This window comes from Mandrillus leucophaeus, unplaced genomic scaffold (assembly GCF_000951045.1).
Source record: "Mandrillus leucophaeus isolate KB7577 unplaced genomic scaffold, Mleu.le_1.0 Scaffold614, whole genome shotgun sequence".
Classification (NCBI taxonomy): domain Eukaryota; kingdom Metazoa; phylum Chordata; class Mammalia; order Primates; family Cercopithecidae; genus Mandrillus; species Mandrillus leucophaeus.
The window spans coordinates 315,526-331,683 of NW_012106631.1; the positions used below are offsets into that span (position 1 = coordinate 315,526).

Here is a 16,158-nt window from a genome sequence, read left to right on the forward strand (position 1 = left end):
TATGTGGCATTTAACTAAATTTTTAAAATATGGCATCATCCTGAAGAAGTGAACTATATGTCAGAATTTTTTTTAATTTTATGAATTTTTAAAAACATAAAAATAGATTTATGATGTGTCTTATTTTTCATTTCTTTAAATTGTTTATATTCCCTTTAGGATATTGAACTGAACATTTTAAAATATGCATTTAATCACAACAGTAGATTATCATATAAAATGCTACTGTTCTATTTTTGATGCCTTGCCAGTGAAGAGAGGTATTACTAGAGAGAAATCATAATGGGAGAAGGTTGTATTTATAAGTTAGTTATTCAGTGTCATCATGTGTCCTCAGTTTATCTTCCTCTTCTCATTCTCTGTCTCCCTTGCTTTCATCCTACTCACAGATTCACTCAAGTCTTCATAATCAAATTTCCTTGCTTAGTTTTATCCATTTACAGACACCTGTGTTTATGTTAAATACAATAATTTCTTTTAAAAAATCCATTATATGCTTTTCAGCCACATCCCGGGATCAGTTGCATTTGAGATGGATCCTACATTCTAACCAGTGAACCGTTTTCTAAATTATCCCAAAATATTTAAGTTTCACTGACAATGTATTTATTCTCAGGAGTCCTGTTGTTCAGACCTTTACTGTCTGCCAACACAAAGACATAGTGTTTGTCCAAAAACAGGATGTGTCTGGGCATTGTAAAAAGCCTTCATTAAAATGTTCACTAATGACACACAGAATGTAAAAGATGAAAGGGACATTTAAAGGTCTAGTTCATATCCTGTCCAGACAAAATTGCCCCATAGTCACTTTAAGATAATTGAGCTTACAATCACTATTAGTCTAGTCTAGAATACAGGATCAAATGAAGATAACTGAAGAGCATATTTTTCCCTATACCCTCATATGAAAATATTTACGGAAGTCAGGGGCTGTTTTACTGTTCTGCTAAACTTCAGTCTTCAACATCAGCTCTTTGTAAATGTCTCTAATAGTGAAAATCAATATTGCAAGTACACAAGCCAAAACCTTAGCAATTTGTAGTTATATTAATTTATATTTTGATTCTTAGAACAACCTGCTTTACCAATAGAAATGAGAGAAAAAAATCATATTTATTTAGAGAGATATTTACACTTCTCCCCCAACTGTAGGCACGCTATTTGACAGTACTCTAGTCACTTCACACTTAATGAGCCTGGCTCCTTCTGACTTTCTAGATCTCTCTTTGCTTTCTGCGTCTGTCTCTCTTTACCTATTCCCATTATCTTCCCTTTTATCTCTCTCCATTTTTTCCTTTTGTCCAGCTTATGCCTTGGGTCTTCCTAGGTCCTTTGTAGTATTTATTGATCTTATTAAAAAGTTCAGAGTTAGTTAAATTCTGGAACCCTTATTTAATTTTGTTCAATGTTTCCTCTACGTAAAATTTCTAAGTATCTCCATGTAGCTAATTTCAGTGAATATAAAATCACTGTCACAACATCTGCCAAAATTAAGTGCCATTACTTACGTGTAATAAATGGGATCAAACTGCAGCACCAGAAAATTGAGAGGAACCCAATGAAAAAAAAATCTTGGTAGCTAATAGGCTCCTTCAATGCCTTTAACTTTTTTTCCAAATCTATTTCACTTATAAAATTTGGGCTTTAAATTTTACCTATTTAGAACTTAGCTCTTTTAGCCCTAAAAGTAATTGTCATTTGAACCCTACTAATTCTTACATTGAACTTTTTAAAAGAGATAAAATAAAGAGTTGTCAATTTGATGTATCAATTTTATTTTTCTCATGCATCACAGATGTCATCTTCTTTAAAATATATATATAAATATACTTGCTGATTAAATCAAAATAAAAAACATTGTCATTTTATTTCCAGATAAGCTTTGCAAGGTTTTGTGCCCATGAAAATTGTTCTGCTGATTTACAGGTTTCTGCAAAGATTGGGTTTTTGAAGTAAGTATATGTGGTATAGTCTCTGTTATTCATCAAGGAGGGGTAATGAGTGTGTGCATTTGCATTCCCAAAAGAAAAGGAATAAGAGCTAACCCTTGAAAATTAACAGCATTTAAAGAATTAGCAACACAATGGTTAGTTTTTTTATTGCCCAGAAAATTGGTTATATCACTCAGACTGATATATAATCCAAGTATGACAAATTTAAAAAGGAATAAACCATCTTGCTCTTCTAAATTCATAGAAGTGGAAACAGAGAAAAAGGAAATAGATGTGATGTGCTTTAGAATAGCATCCAGCACAAAGCAAAGACTGGATAATTGTTGGTTGCTGTCATTATTTTATGATGGCAAATAAACCACTGCAATTTTGTATCATATCTGGATCCCCTATATTCAAATCATTTTGCATATCAAAGAGGTGATGTGAAAACAAGGACCAGAGAGAGAGACAGAATGAACACTTCAGGTTGAGGATTGATCATAGAAGGCAAGTGAAAGAGGGGAAGCAGATGCATCAGTGACAGGGCAGGAAAACAGAGAACTATTTTTGGGAGATTGGGATATAAATGGAGCAGCTTTAATCTGGGGCATGTTGAATTTGGAGGGACTTTTATATGTGGCATTCCGCTTGAAAATCTAGTTCAGGATTATGTTTGGAAGTTCCTCTATCCATTAGTGACTTGTGAGATGGCCCAAGGGATAGAAATGTGAATTTTATAGAGGAAACAATTATGGATCAAATCTTAGGGAACAGTTTTATTCAAGGAGATTAAAAATGGGGAGTCCCTGTAGGAGACTGAGAAGGCATCTTCAAGGAATTAAAGAGAACCAAGTCCCTGGTGAAATAGCCAATGGAGAATATAAAAAGGGAGACAATATTGTAAAATTTGTAAAAAGATCAGATAGCATAATGTCTAAAGAAAGGTCATGGAAGTCAGCAGTTATTAATAAAATGTGACTGGTGGCAAAAAAATGGGCATCACTGGCAAATGCCAAGATAGAACTCTTAGTGCGGAAGTAGCCAAATGAGCCTAAACCAGTGTCTCTTGAGTTTCACACCCACCCACATATCAAATTCCCTATTAGACATGTCCTTTTGGGTGCCCTATAGTTTCAATCTGCCCAGGCACTATCCAGGAATGACATGGCTGTTAGAAAGTTACCAAAGCCAGAAACCTAGGGCTCAATCTGCATTCTTTTCTCTTTCTTGTTCCTGATATCCAGAACTATTAAGTTCTACAATGCTACCACCTAGATGTCTTTCTTATCCATCATGCTTTGATATCTCTACAGCACTATTACTCCAAACTAGGCACTCACTATACTACCTAGGTCACTAAGTTCTCCTGCTTTCTAGGATACTGGCCTTTGATTTTGCATTAACATACACATGTGATAACAGTGCTTCAGTGGCTCATTTTAGACTTAAAATCTAAACTCCTGGATGGTATTTTTCACCAATTCCCCAGGGAGTTTTTCCATCAATGTCTGAATACTTACGGTTGTTTGGCTGTGCCATGCTCTCCTGAACCTCTGTATCTTCTCACTTCTTCTGCCTATCTACCTGATTCACTTTTATTTATCTTTTAAATCTCAGCTGTTTCCTAGGGGAAGCCCCCTGGTGTTCAGCTACTTAAACTTAAGTTCTGTTGTGCCCTTGGTCCTATGGCACTCTGCTCACAATTATTGAGAGTCTGTCTCCACACTGTCCTGGAAGCTGCTGCAAAGCAGGGTCCTGTCCTTTCATCTTTGTGCTCCCAATGCCTAACAGTGCCTAAAGTGCTGCAGGTGACTGGAGAGGTTTGCTGAGAATGGAACAGGATCCCAAAAGGGATCAGATTCATAGGTAGAGGAATTAGCCTTAGTTAAGAATCTCTTTATCTGAAGCTAACAAGCTATGAAAGGGTGCTTGACATTAAGAAATTTCAGTGTGGAAGGAAGGGAAATACAGAGAACTCATGGATGGCTAGGATAAAAAGCAAGTTTATATATGGTAATTGAAGGCATTGAAGATATGTTTGGGAACTTGAATGGAAAAAAAATCAAAATAGCTATTATGATAAAGGACAGGGAGTCAACTAGGAATAAGTAAAAAAGTTGACAAATAGGGTTCAGTACCCTACTGTGGTAGGATCACATACGGCCGAGAATCAATTATTTTTACTTAGGTAATGTCAGTTTAGCCTGAGAGTCCATAGTGCAGGGCCAAAAAGCCTTGACCTATTTGATTGATGATTGGACTTAATACTTAAGTTACCCAGATTAACTGCTCAGATAATCCAAAAACAGTGACTACTGACTACTTTGTATCCCAGCATGTAGGGCGGTGCCTTTGTTGATTTCTTAGTTGAATAACTTATAATCTTCCCATTTCTGTATTTATTTTCTTCCTAAACTGCCTAATTGTCTTGGTGTTTTTACCCTCATGGGTCTTTGATAAGAAGACGAGTTGTGTGGGGGAAATCTTTTCTAAGCTGCAAGTAAAGGAGTGTTTTCATTTTCTTAAATCAGACGCTTGTGCTATCACCTTTCATTGCAGTCTCTGGCCTACGAGAAAATGAGACATTGACGTTTATAAGAAAATATTACTAACTATGCTTCTTTCCTGAAGAATGAAAATTCATCTTAATGAATTCTTTTTCTTTGTTTCATGTTTTTTCACAACAAAATACCTACTTTGCACTTTTAATTGAGAGCGATAATATTTCTTGTAGCCTATCAAACCCATTATGATTTTACATGGCATAATGATTTTAAATGGAGTGTAAGGCTGTGTTTCTTGAGGTGTTGTCTCTAAGCCACCTTTATGAGAATCACCTGGATGCTTGAAAGAAATGCAGGTTCCTAGGCCCCAGACCATCCAAGTCAGAACTAAAGGGGACCAGGCCACAGATCTTCACAATTAATAGAGCTCCAAGTTCTTATCACACTGAAACCTAAGAACCAATGTGGTGGTGGTGAAGAGCTTCCAGATTTGAAGTCAAGCTGACCTGGTTCAAATCCCATATCTACTGTATTACTAGTGACCTTTTCAGAGAAGACTTTTAACCTCTCTAGACCTCTTTCCTCATTGCTAAGTGGATAAAAATAGTACCAACTTTTTAAGGTTGTCTTAAAGGGTAATAATGCAGACCAAGTGCCTAGTGCAAAGCCTGATTTACACGAAGGCTCAATAAAAGTCATTACTATTTTTGATATATTGTGGTTGGAATTTCTATAGATAAGATTTTTTAGTTTGGCGATAAAATGAAACATTGCCAATTCTATACATAATTCTGCATATAAACTTTATATCCTGAAAATATAGCTGGCTGTGACTGACTCAGTAGTTGCAGTCTTACAAGGTTTGAAGTGGCATGAATGTCCATATAAGGTAGTAGGCACCATGTTTTTTTAATCAACTAAGAAAGTTACAGGCTATGTATTTCTGTTAGATAAATGATAATTTATTTGAGGAACTTTCAGATGAGAGTGCTTCTAATTAATTTCTTAGACTCACAGTGAAAGGTTCTGACAAAGTGCTTTGTGTTCTAGTAAATTATACTCTATCAGACAAAAATATGTCTCTCCCACAGAGGTGTCCTCTCCCCTTTCTCAGAAACAGTAGGAGAATTGTGACCATATGTTCCATGCATTCTCCCAGCTATAACTCTGCTGGCACTAATGGTATTTATGCGCCCCAGAGCTATAAACCTGTTTTAGGTAAATGTATTTACTCAGTAAAGAACATGAGTTTCTGAAGACCACAATAATAAACTGTCAATAGTACACTAAGCAGTGCTTATCCACTCTCTCTCATCTCTTCATTAAGTTGAGGCTTCCTCCTGTATGTCTAAATGCTTAGGACAATAAACTACATTTAAAAGGACTTCCAGTGCAAAGTAAAGATGAACCAACATGACTTCAAGATTGCAAATATAATAGAAGGTATTAGCTACCACATAGGAAGTTTAAAATCAAATCCTCGATACAGATTACTCATGTAAATGACACCGCAATACATTTCTGCACCTCAGTTGAGCTTCCAGAATGAGTGATGTAAGCTTTCCCTGAACAATTACTTCTGTCTCTGTTAGGAATACTTCTAATTGCAAGTTTTAGAGTAATTAAATAATAGTGACTTCGACAATAAAGATATTATTTTGCATAATAAGCAGTCTTAAGGAAGGATGTTCACAGGTTTGGTGAACAGCTATCAAAGACTGGACATTGATGGTTATCTTTCCAGCTCTCTCAGCTTTTCCTCATGATCACAGTACAGCTGGGCAGCATCAAGCAGGAGAGAAGGGAAAAGAGCAAAAGTGCTTTGTCCCCTTTAAGTTGCCCTTCCAGGAAGGGCAGTGCCTCATTAGATGTATTCTGATTAACCAGACCTGTGTTACCTGTTTATCCCTGATTCCGTCATGGTTGAAGGAGAATGGAGTCATCATGATCACAGTAAATTGATCCTGATTCAATTATTTTGTTATTGTGATACATTCTCTGGAGTTGAACCTAGAGGTCTGTCTTCTGAAATATTAAGGGAATGCTGCCTGTCACCTGCATAATCCAGGGCTCTGTTGGCAGCTAAGAAGGGAAATCACTGTTGGCTAGACAATGAGCAATGAGCAACATCTGCCACTATACTGTTAATCCCCCAAAGAGCTAGTCTGATGAAATTGTCCATTTTTAAAATGGAAATAGTAGGAATATTTGCCTCACTGACCGCATAAAGTTGTGGGAGAATGAATTATATGCTTTATAAACTAAGACATGTTAATTACTGGTTCAATCTTTCAATTTAGGTTTTTCTGCTCTTCTCCCCTTAACCTCAGTGAGTTTGCCTGTCTTTAATAAAATATTCCTAAATGTCAGGTAATCTGTCTATTCCAATGGGCAAGAATTTTTCAGTGTTGTCTTTTTCCCTGAAGTCAGTAGTAAAGGAAAAAAAGATAAAAATTTTACTTAGGCCTGTAGGCTACTTGCTGCAGGTTACTCTTTTGTCAAATAAATGAGTCGTGTGTCTTGACATAGTGAAGTGTGGTATCAGTTTACATTATATTTTATTCTAGCATCTTGATTAAAAACAAGTTAGCTATCAAGCCCTAATTCATTTTAGGCAGACAAGATGAATTCATTATACTAAGACTTGGGGAGCATTTCTTGCTAAATAAAGCTCTATTATTCACTCAGAAAAAAACATAGAGCCTGGTGCTGCAGTACATCATTTTTCTGTTTTTCCTCTGTCACTTATTAAGTTATGATTCTGTACGTACACAGTACCTTGATTTGTTTAAGTTACATGGATTCTAGGCTGCTTTGTAAATTTCAAGTCTGCATTATGCATGTTTTAATGAAGAATGAACTATGAGTCCCGGGGACAGCTCTGATTCAGTCTTGTCGCACTTCCAGATGTGCACCTGGTTCTTTATTATGTCTCACAGAGGAAGCTGGTAGGTATCTTTCTGAGAGCATCTTGTTAATGAATCAATTTACAGTAAGATGTATATTTGGGGGAAAAAAAGTAGAATTGTAATTATGGTAATGTGGCAAAATAGCTTAAAAATGGAAAATAAACCAGGAATCTAGCTGCTGAAATGTGAACATTGTGTTTCTCTTTAATTTGCTGTTGTCTTGGAACCTAGCTGTTTATGCAGTGCTTTCACCTTCTGTTGCTTGTCTAAGTGCCAGCTTCTTTCCCAAAGGTGTTCAGTGACTAATGCTTTGGTTACAAGCCAGAATATTTTATAAATGTCTATTTCTGGGCAGCTCTTCTACAAGTCTTAATTAAACTTTAATGTCAAGCTGAAGTTTACTTTTAGAACCTCTTAGGTTGCTTTAGTCCTAACATGATTATAGAGTTGGGGTGGTGAGGGGGGGGGATGTGGGACAGCCATATTCCCACACATTTCCTCTCTCCCATTTAACAGTGACACCAAGCAGATGCATACTACTTAACCCCAAGGTTTACAACACAGGCATGAGTAAATCACAGCCATTCCCTAAAATGTTGTGGTAGCACACTGTCACTCAGACTCCTCCACCCTGCAGTAGTGCCCAGGGTTTAGAATTACTGCTTTGTTTGTTATTACACATTCTTCCAGCATATCCAACTGCTCAAATCAAGGATCCCAACGTAGAGATGATGCATATGGAAGTAGCATTCTTTCCTTTCTTCTCCATGTCTGGAAGAGTTATGAGGACTGGGGGATCATTTTCTCTAATTCTGTATGGCTTATTGGGGTAAAGAACTGCATCCTATGCCATCTGAAACAATGAAGTTTCTATTATAGTCAGAATAGTACAAATAGATTTCAATTAAATATGGCAATATGTTATATGTTTATTTTGTAATTAATTTACTCATCAATCGGATTGCTCTGAAGCAAGTGCCTGCATCTTTTATCTGTGAAGGGATAGATAGTACATATTTGAGTTTTTGTGGGACAGAGATCTCTGTCCCAACTACTCGACTCTGTACTCGACTCTGTCACTGTAGTGCAAAAGCATCGCTGTGTTCTCATAGAACTTTATTTACTAAAGTAGGCAGACATATGAATTTGGCCTTCAGCCAGGAGTTTACAGACCTCTACTCTATGATATGCTTGCTTTTTACATGGAAATTCTAAAGTATATATATTTTTATTAAAAGTTCCTGATAGTATATTTTGTTTTAGAAACGTAGTTTGTCAGTATAACTTAGGCTGGTTGCCAAAATAAGCCAAGATTCAAATATTTTAAAGAAATTAATCCTGGGTTAAAAAATTATAAGAATCTCTCCTAGATAGGAACATAAAGATAGATATAAATATATATCTAGCCTACAGAATTACATGTATATGTCGAACAAAAAACTATATTCCAAAATTGGAAATTGTCAAAAGCCCCATGGATAATTGAAAGGATAAGATGTGGCATATTCATCAAATGGACTATATACACCAATGATAAACGTTTTACAACTACGCGTACCAATATGTTAATCTCACAAAATTTTGAATAAAAGCCATGCAAAAGAACAGATACTCAAAGATTACATACTCAGATACTCAAAGATTACATTTATATAAAGTACAAAATTGAGCAAAGCCAACTTATTAAAAATCAAGGAGGGTGGGGCCAATAACTGGAAGAAAAAAATCCCAGAGGGTTTTACAGTAGGGCTGCTAATATTTTTTTCCTTGATCTGCGTGCTTAACACATGTATTCATCTTATAAAAAATATTGAGCTGTACAATTAGGTTATGTGCATTTTTCTATGCATGTATTATACTCTGATAAGTTTAAAATAGAAAAAAGAACTTTCAAGCATTAAGTGAAGTGCCTGTTTTCTTAGAAGTTAAATTAGAGTTATAAAAGTAGGGAAAAATGTCTAAAGTTATTTTATTTGCGTATTCCGAGGTTCATAAGAATAATTCTCAAAAACCATACCACATTTGCAGTTTTGATTTTGCCATGGTCATATGATGTCATTAATTTATAAGTCATGTCAGTAGGTTTATCACCACTAAAACATTAGGTTTTCTGGATGGGGTACAGATCACAGTGTGGTAACACTAGATATTTACTTACTTAGTGAGGCATTTGGAATTTGTATACCATCATAGAACAGATAAACATGGCTTAAGGCTATAACGTGACAGTATTTATGCTGATACTTTTATAACCTTCTAACAGTCAATAACTTATCCAATAATTTCCCTTTTTTTCTGACATGTTGCTTGGACTCCACCAAACCCTTCTTTATGTTTAATGCAGACATGTACATACCTGCTTATATTTTTGTAATACTATGTTCTTAGGCTCTGAGAAAGCATGTTAATCACGATCCAGCATCTTCTCCCCAAGATAAATTAGTCTAGTGGTGAGAGGAATCAGACAGAGACTTGACATTGTGAAAATACCGCATTATTATAGAGGTGCCCAGTATACTTTGGCAGAGGTGAGAAGCTGCCACCTTATGCTGTTAGGGGAGAGCAGTGCAAGGTGAAAGTGGTTAACAGTGAGTTTTAGCTGGAAGAACAACTAAGAATTATTGACATCCAAGCTAAATCTTGAAGAATAAGTACAAGTCAGATGCATGAAGAGGAGATGTTGACGTCAGAGTGCTAGTTTGAAGGAAGACACAAAACATCTTGATGTATTAGACACCTGTTTGTAGAAAATTGTGAAACAAAAGAATGAATTGTGCAGTGAAAGTGATGAAGCAGGGGCCAACTCTGGAGGGCCTCTGTGTCATGCTAAGGAGTCAGAACTCTTATCTCGAAAGCAATGTAAGGTTCTTAACAGACACATTATCTAGTTTGCTTTCTTGAAAATGACCCTCTGGTAGTGTGAAGATTGGATTAAAGGAGAGGAGAAGGACTTGAGACAGATAAATCAATTAGAAACTCAATCCAAGTGAATTTAGGTTCAATCATGACATTTTCAGACTTAAAAAATGTTTCTTGAGCAGCCAATTTAACCATAGTAGTAGAGAAAGAAAAAAATATCATGTCTTTACTATCTCAGGCAAAAAGTGGTTTCTCAGAGCTCTCTTCATAACTCTTGCTCATCTGTGTATTATTTTTTACGTTTATTTACACATCTCTCCTTTATTATGTCAGCTCTAGGAAGGAGTGAAGTGTGTTGGTATTTGGGAACAATGAACTTAGTGCCTGATTTATTGTATGGAAACTTTCAATTATATTCATTCATGAATCTTCAAGTAATACTTAAAAGCAGAAATTTTGAAATATGTTCTTAAACTCTGTGCTTACTCTGTCTTTAACCAATTCACAAAAACTACTAAATTCCTACTGTATCTTTACTCTTTCCATGAAAAGTTTCTTCAAACATGAATCTTCTCTACAAATGTTGATTCAAAGGACACAATTTAAACATTATTGAAGAAACTTTCTAAATTCTGCACTGCTAAGTGGATATTTATCTTTTTTATCTATCCTCACCAGATATTTTGCTTTGGGTAACATGCTTCTTGACTTTGAACTAATTTTTCCAATTTTTAAATTACTAGAGATCTAAGAACTTCTGTCTTTGGGGAAAGTTTATAAAATGACATGCTGTAACAGAAAGTTTTCCTTAGCACCTAGCAGTTCTAACCCTCTCACTGGGAAAAAAGAATGAACTGTGTAGAAATTCGCAATTGTTTCAGAACTTTAGAACATTCTAGCTATGGCCTTTTAATAAGTTCCTTATGTCTCAAATACTTCATATTTAAAATATTCTAAGGGCTTCATACAGTATACATGACCCAGATCTTCACTGAATGGTAGGTGGTATGGAATAGGATGACTGAGGCTTAAAAATGCTAAATTACTTCCCCACTGGAAAGAACTGCTGGCAGTGCCAGGACTTGAACTCATGCATATGTGTGGATTTGCAGCAATCTATACTTTGCAATACACAGGAGGATGAAGCATTTCTCCAGTTCTGTTTTTAAATTTGGCCTAGTTACTGGTGGGGGTGACCAGCTGCTTCACACTTTAATTCTAGTCCCACAGATTTTAGTGCCACGCACTTGTGGGTGGACATAGTAGTTCTTCCTCATTGCCTTGCTCACTTCTACCAAGCATTCCTTTTAGTCTTCTCCTTTCTACCAGTTCCTTCCATTTCCCTCCCTTGATTCAGGCAGCAGTTAGTTCAATGTCTATTTTAGGCTTGCAAGAAAGAAAAGAAAAACTGCTTTGCCTTTAGAAAATGTTATGAAAAAATCAGGAAAATGTTAAAATTATAGAAGTGAGAGGTTACGCAGAAAAGAAATGAGAAAAGATGCCATTTTAATTATAGCTCATAAAACTTTCCTTGGGTAATAGGTGACTGAATTTACCAAAAACATGAGAAAGAGTTCTTTTTAATATGGGTTTACATCTGCTTGCATAGGGTCAATCCTATGATTGTTTTTCCAAGAAAATTAGTATTTTATTTTCAGCATAAATTACATACATATATCCTTGTATGCCTATATACAAAGAGAGAGAGAGAGGGATTTTTATTACCTAAACAAGAACCAAATAATATTACTTAATTTTTAGGCCCCATGAAAATAAAACCTACCTTGCTGTTGGGAGTATGAAGACATTAATGTTGAATGTGTCCTTGTTTAATGCTGGAGATGATGCATATGAAACGACTCTACATGTCAAACTACCCATGGGTCTTTACTTCATTAAGATTTTAGAGCTGGTAAGTACTGTAAACCACAATAGCATGATACTACTTAGTATTTTACTTAATTTTTTAAAAGTAAATGGTAGAATTCACTTCACTGATTTGGGGTATAAGTCTTAATATTTAGGCTCTTAGTTATTTGCAGACTTCTTCCGTGCCCCTGCTCAGAATGGCAAGTTCTTGGGTCTAAAGTCCAAAGGCATCAGCCTCCTGTTTTCCAGTGCTAGGAGTAGGAGGAAGCTGTTTGGGTGCCTTTACATTCTCACTGCCGTAGCCAGCACACGTCTGATGTTGAAATAGTATGCCCCTTGATTGAGGTCCTTGCACAAGTAACATTGATCCTCCATCCTGGACTCCAGAGTTACTGTTCTTTATTTTAAGGTGACACTCAGACAATTAATGGAATTTTCTCTGTCCTTTATCAAATTCACTCGTCTTTTGTCCAGGGACCACCCTTCACACCAGGAGTGACCTTTGACCTCTCACGAATATCTATTACCTTCTTTCTCTAGTGTTTGCAATACTAGCAAAAGTAACCATGGAAACTCAGATATTCAGACTGTATTTTTAAAGCATTTTATACTTATTGCAATTATAATCTCGTTACACCTATTGAGATTATAGCTATTTTGATTAAATACCTTAAACACATTCTCACATACCAGACAGAAGAGGGCCATTAAAATATGAACCTTATAGATTTCTTGCCTCATGATTTTTCAAGGAATTCAGACCCTGAATTAAATAGGGAATATACCAAGATGAATGAAAGCTACAAGTCCAGAAATTTTTTTTGTGGAGAATCTGTTTGAATATTAGGGTATACATCTATACATATATATGTGTGTATATATATACATGTATATATACACGTACATATATGTGTGTATATATACGTGTATATGTACGTATATATATGTCTGTGTATATATATACACACACACATATACACATATACACAGAAACATACATGTGTATATATGTATCTATACATATATATGTGTGTATATATATACATGTGTATATATACGTACATATGTGTGTGTATATACGTGTATATATACGTATATATATGTCTGTATATATATTATACACACACACATATACACATATATACACACATATATTTATATCATTTATTTATATTTCTATGTATCTCAAACATAAACATAAATAGAAAATAGTTTTCCTAGGAAAGCAAATACTTCTGGGATATTCCTTTCCATAACCATCCTTAAACATATGTTACAAAGTTTTTATTTCCTTCCTGTCCAAAACAGTTGTTTCATTTTTCCCATTAGGAAGAGAAGCAAATAAACTGTGAAGTCACAGATAACTCTGGCATGGTACAACTTGACTGCAGTATTGGCTATATATATGTAGATCATCTCTCAAGGGTAAGTGTTTTGCATTTATGCCTTTTGTTCACTATCATGAATATTTTTCTATTCTTCCCTATCTTTATGTTGCATATAAAATGTTATAAATATTTTAGCTTAGGGTAGGTAGCTGAATGATGAAATAAAACTGGTTCTTGAAATCTTTGAGCTTTGTGTTTATATTCTTGGCAATGTTTGCTGTTTTAAAGGGGGTGGCATGTTTACATCGAAATGGACATGTGCATGTGTCAATCAGAATTTTGCTCCCCCTACACACCCTTCCCCAACACTCCCCACCCCGCCACCCCCACCCCAGGTGGTCCTGTCTGCCAGGCATGTTACCTCTGCTACACAAAAAGGTGTTTTTGGCAAGAGTCTTCACTCAAGTTGTGAAAGCATTTCTAATTTTGTCAGTCTGGACTTGCCTGCGTTCACATTCAGAGACGCCTTTGTCTCTGAATGTTACTTGTGTAAATGTGTGTACTTTAAAATTGTCACAACCCCAACAACTTCCCTGAATCTTACTGCCAAGGGAGGAGTAGCTGATGCCTTTAGAATAGGTTCAATTCTACATTCCATAGAACATAAACTTTTAAGAAGAAAATTCAGATTATAAAAAATGTACTTAAGATTTTTTTTTTAATGGGCTTTCCTGCTCTGTGTTTTACAGATAGATATTAGCTTTCTCCTGGATGTGAGCTCACTCAGCAGAGCGGAAGAGGACCTCAATATCACAGTGCATGCTACCTGGTATAAGTTATTGTTATAAAAATGAACTAGAAATGTACCCCCATATTTTGAGGGGGGAATTAGGAAAACCATAAAACTCTGTTCCATTAATTGTAAGAGAAAACTTCCCTTACATGGTCTGCTTTAAAAAAAAAAACAAACAACATAGTTAAATGGGAGTGACTGGTAATGTTTTAGCTCTTGAGCTATGTTAAGTATTTATTAGATTAGAGTGGACATGATGTGTCATGAATCACTCTGTGTATTTGAAATCAAAAACAGAATAAACAGTAATAACTCTACAAGATTTAAAAGTGAGGGCAATGACTGACATAGATATATCTCCTAGAGTAAATAGGAAATCGTTAATGACTATTTCATGAGTGAAGTTTCAACATATTTTTAAAAATTCAGAGTAAACATCAAGATGGACTTCATTTTACCTAACACAACAACTTGGTCACCCTCTCATCCTCAAAATCTCTAAGTAAAATTGATTATAAAGATAGGTTAAGGCAGTACGACACTTGCTATACGGTTTAAAACCTTTTATGATTGATGTGCTTTCTTTGATCATTGAATTAAGTCTTGCAAAAATACTTCTTCAATCTAAAGAGAGTAATAAATTTGTTTCTAAACTACCTATTTATTTTGGTTTTTGTACTACCTAGAACATAAATGTTTTAAAAAAACAACTTTTAATCTAATAAATGTAACTATTTGTTAAAAAAAAAAAAAACAACTCCTCTAGCATTAGAAGCAAATGATAACAGTTTAATGAGAGAAATTTTCTGCCAACCTTATCCTAAAAAATTTTTACTGCCATATCTGCTTTTATCCCCACTCGTCAAAAAGCATCTAAGCAAACCTCTAAGTATATTAGGTATACAGGGTATGTAATTAGTTCTCTCTGAAGATTTTTCTGCTTGATGAATTCTAACAGGGTGTCTTCTATTTGTGTAGTGAAAATGAAGGGGAAATGGACAATCTAAGGCACAGCAGAGTGACTGTAGCAATACCTTTAAAATATGAGGTTAAGCTGACTGTTCATGGGTAAGTAGACACAAAGGCCTCCTTTCAAATTCAGAGCTGATTTACAGTTCCCTTGCTTCTTACATTAATGAAAAAACTGTACTCTAGAATTTTTTTAAAATAAAAAGGGTACTATACTCTTTTAATAATTACCTCGTTTTTATAATTCCTTACTTAGCTGTCCATTATAATAATGCACTCTATAATCATCACTGATACTACATCAAACTAGTACCCTGTTGGAGGAGATTTCTTACTGGGAGAGCCCCAGTAAGCTAGCAAGGCCACACTGAGCCTTTCAGTTGTGCACTGTGTAATCCTAATCAGGAATTAGAAAGTGTGCAGTTTGCATAATCATACTCAACGCCCATGTCAAATGTGAAGTTCAGAGAAGTGTGAACTTAGCCAAATCACTATTCTGCAGACCCGTATCTACACATGTGGCAAATGGATTGCGATGTGAGAGATCTGGTTGCAAGGTGTCCCTTGTCCACTTTTTATACTTATGGGATCACCAGATTCCTCAACTACAGCCCAAGTACCAGAATTCATTGCTTCCTCGTGATTTTAATGATTGAGTGGACCCCCCTCTCATCCAAGAAGGAGATGTGTGGAGAAAGAATTAAAGGGGGCTTACAGAAACCTTCAGTAATTCCACTGGAACTTATTCATGCTGTTAGTCCTTAGAACTACATTTTTATACAGAAGATATGAGTTACAGAACAAATAGACAGATGAGCCTTTCCTGTTGCTCTAAATCTTAACTGTCCCCCAGTCATTTTATCCACTTAGAAAGGTGATATACAGTCATGTAAATGTAAAATGTCAGTGTCTGATGGAATTGAGTATCAAGTTTGAGATAAAACAAACAGGCAAAAAAAGGCCATTCACAGCAGAGTAAGACCTAGAGAATCA

General features: G+C 35.5%; 1 protein-coding gene across 1 annotated transcript in view; it reads left to right on the top strand.

Moving 5' to 3' along the window:
- ITGA4 (integrin, alpha 4 (antigen CD49D, alpha 4 subunit of VLA-4 receptor)) overlaps positions 1 to 16,158 on the top strand; it is an 85,885-nt gene that overhangs the window by 59,048 nt on the left and 10,679 nt on the right. The window contains exons 16-20 of the mRNA XM_012000039.1: positions 1,876 to 1,952; positions 11,968 to 12,118; positions 13,405 to 13,500; positions 14,153 to 14,232; positions 15,175 to 15,264. Of these exons, the coding sequence (XP_011855429.1) occupies positions 1,876 to 1,952; positions 11,968 to 12,118; positions 13,405 to 13,500; positions 14,153 to 14,232; positions 15,175 to 15,264 (494 nt within the window). The remainder of the gene's footprint in view (positions 1 to 1,875; positions 1,953 to 11,967; positions 12,119 to 13,404; positions 13,501 to 14,152; positions 14,233 to 15,174; positions 15,265 to 16,158) is intronic.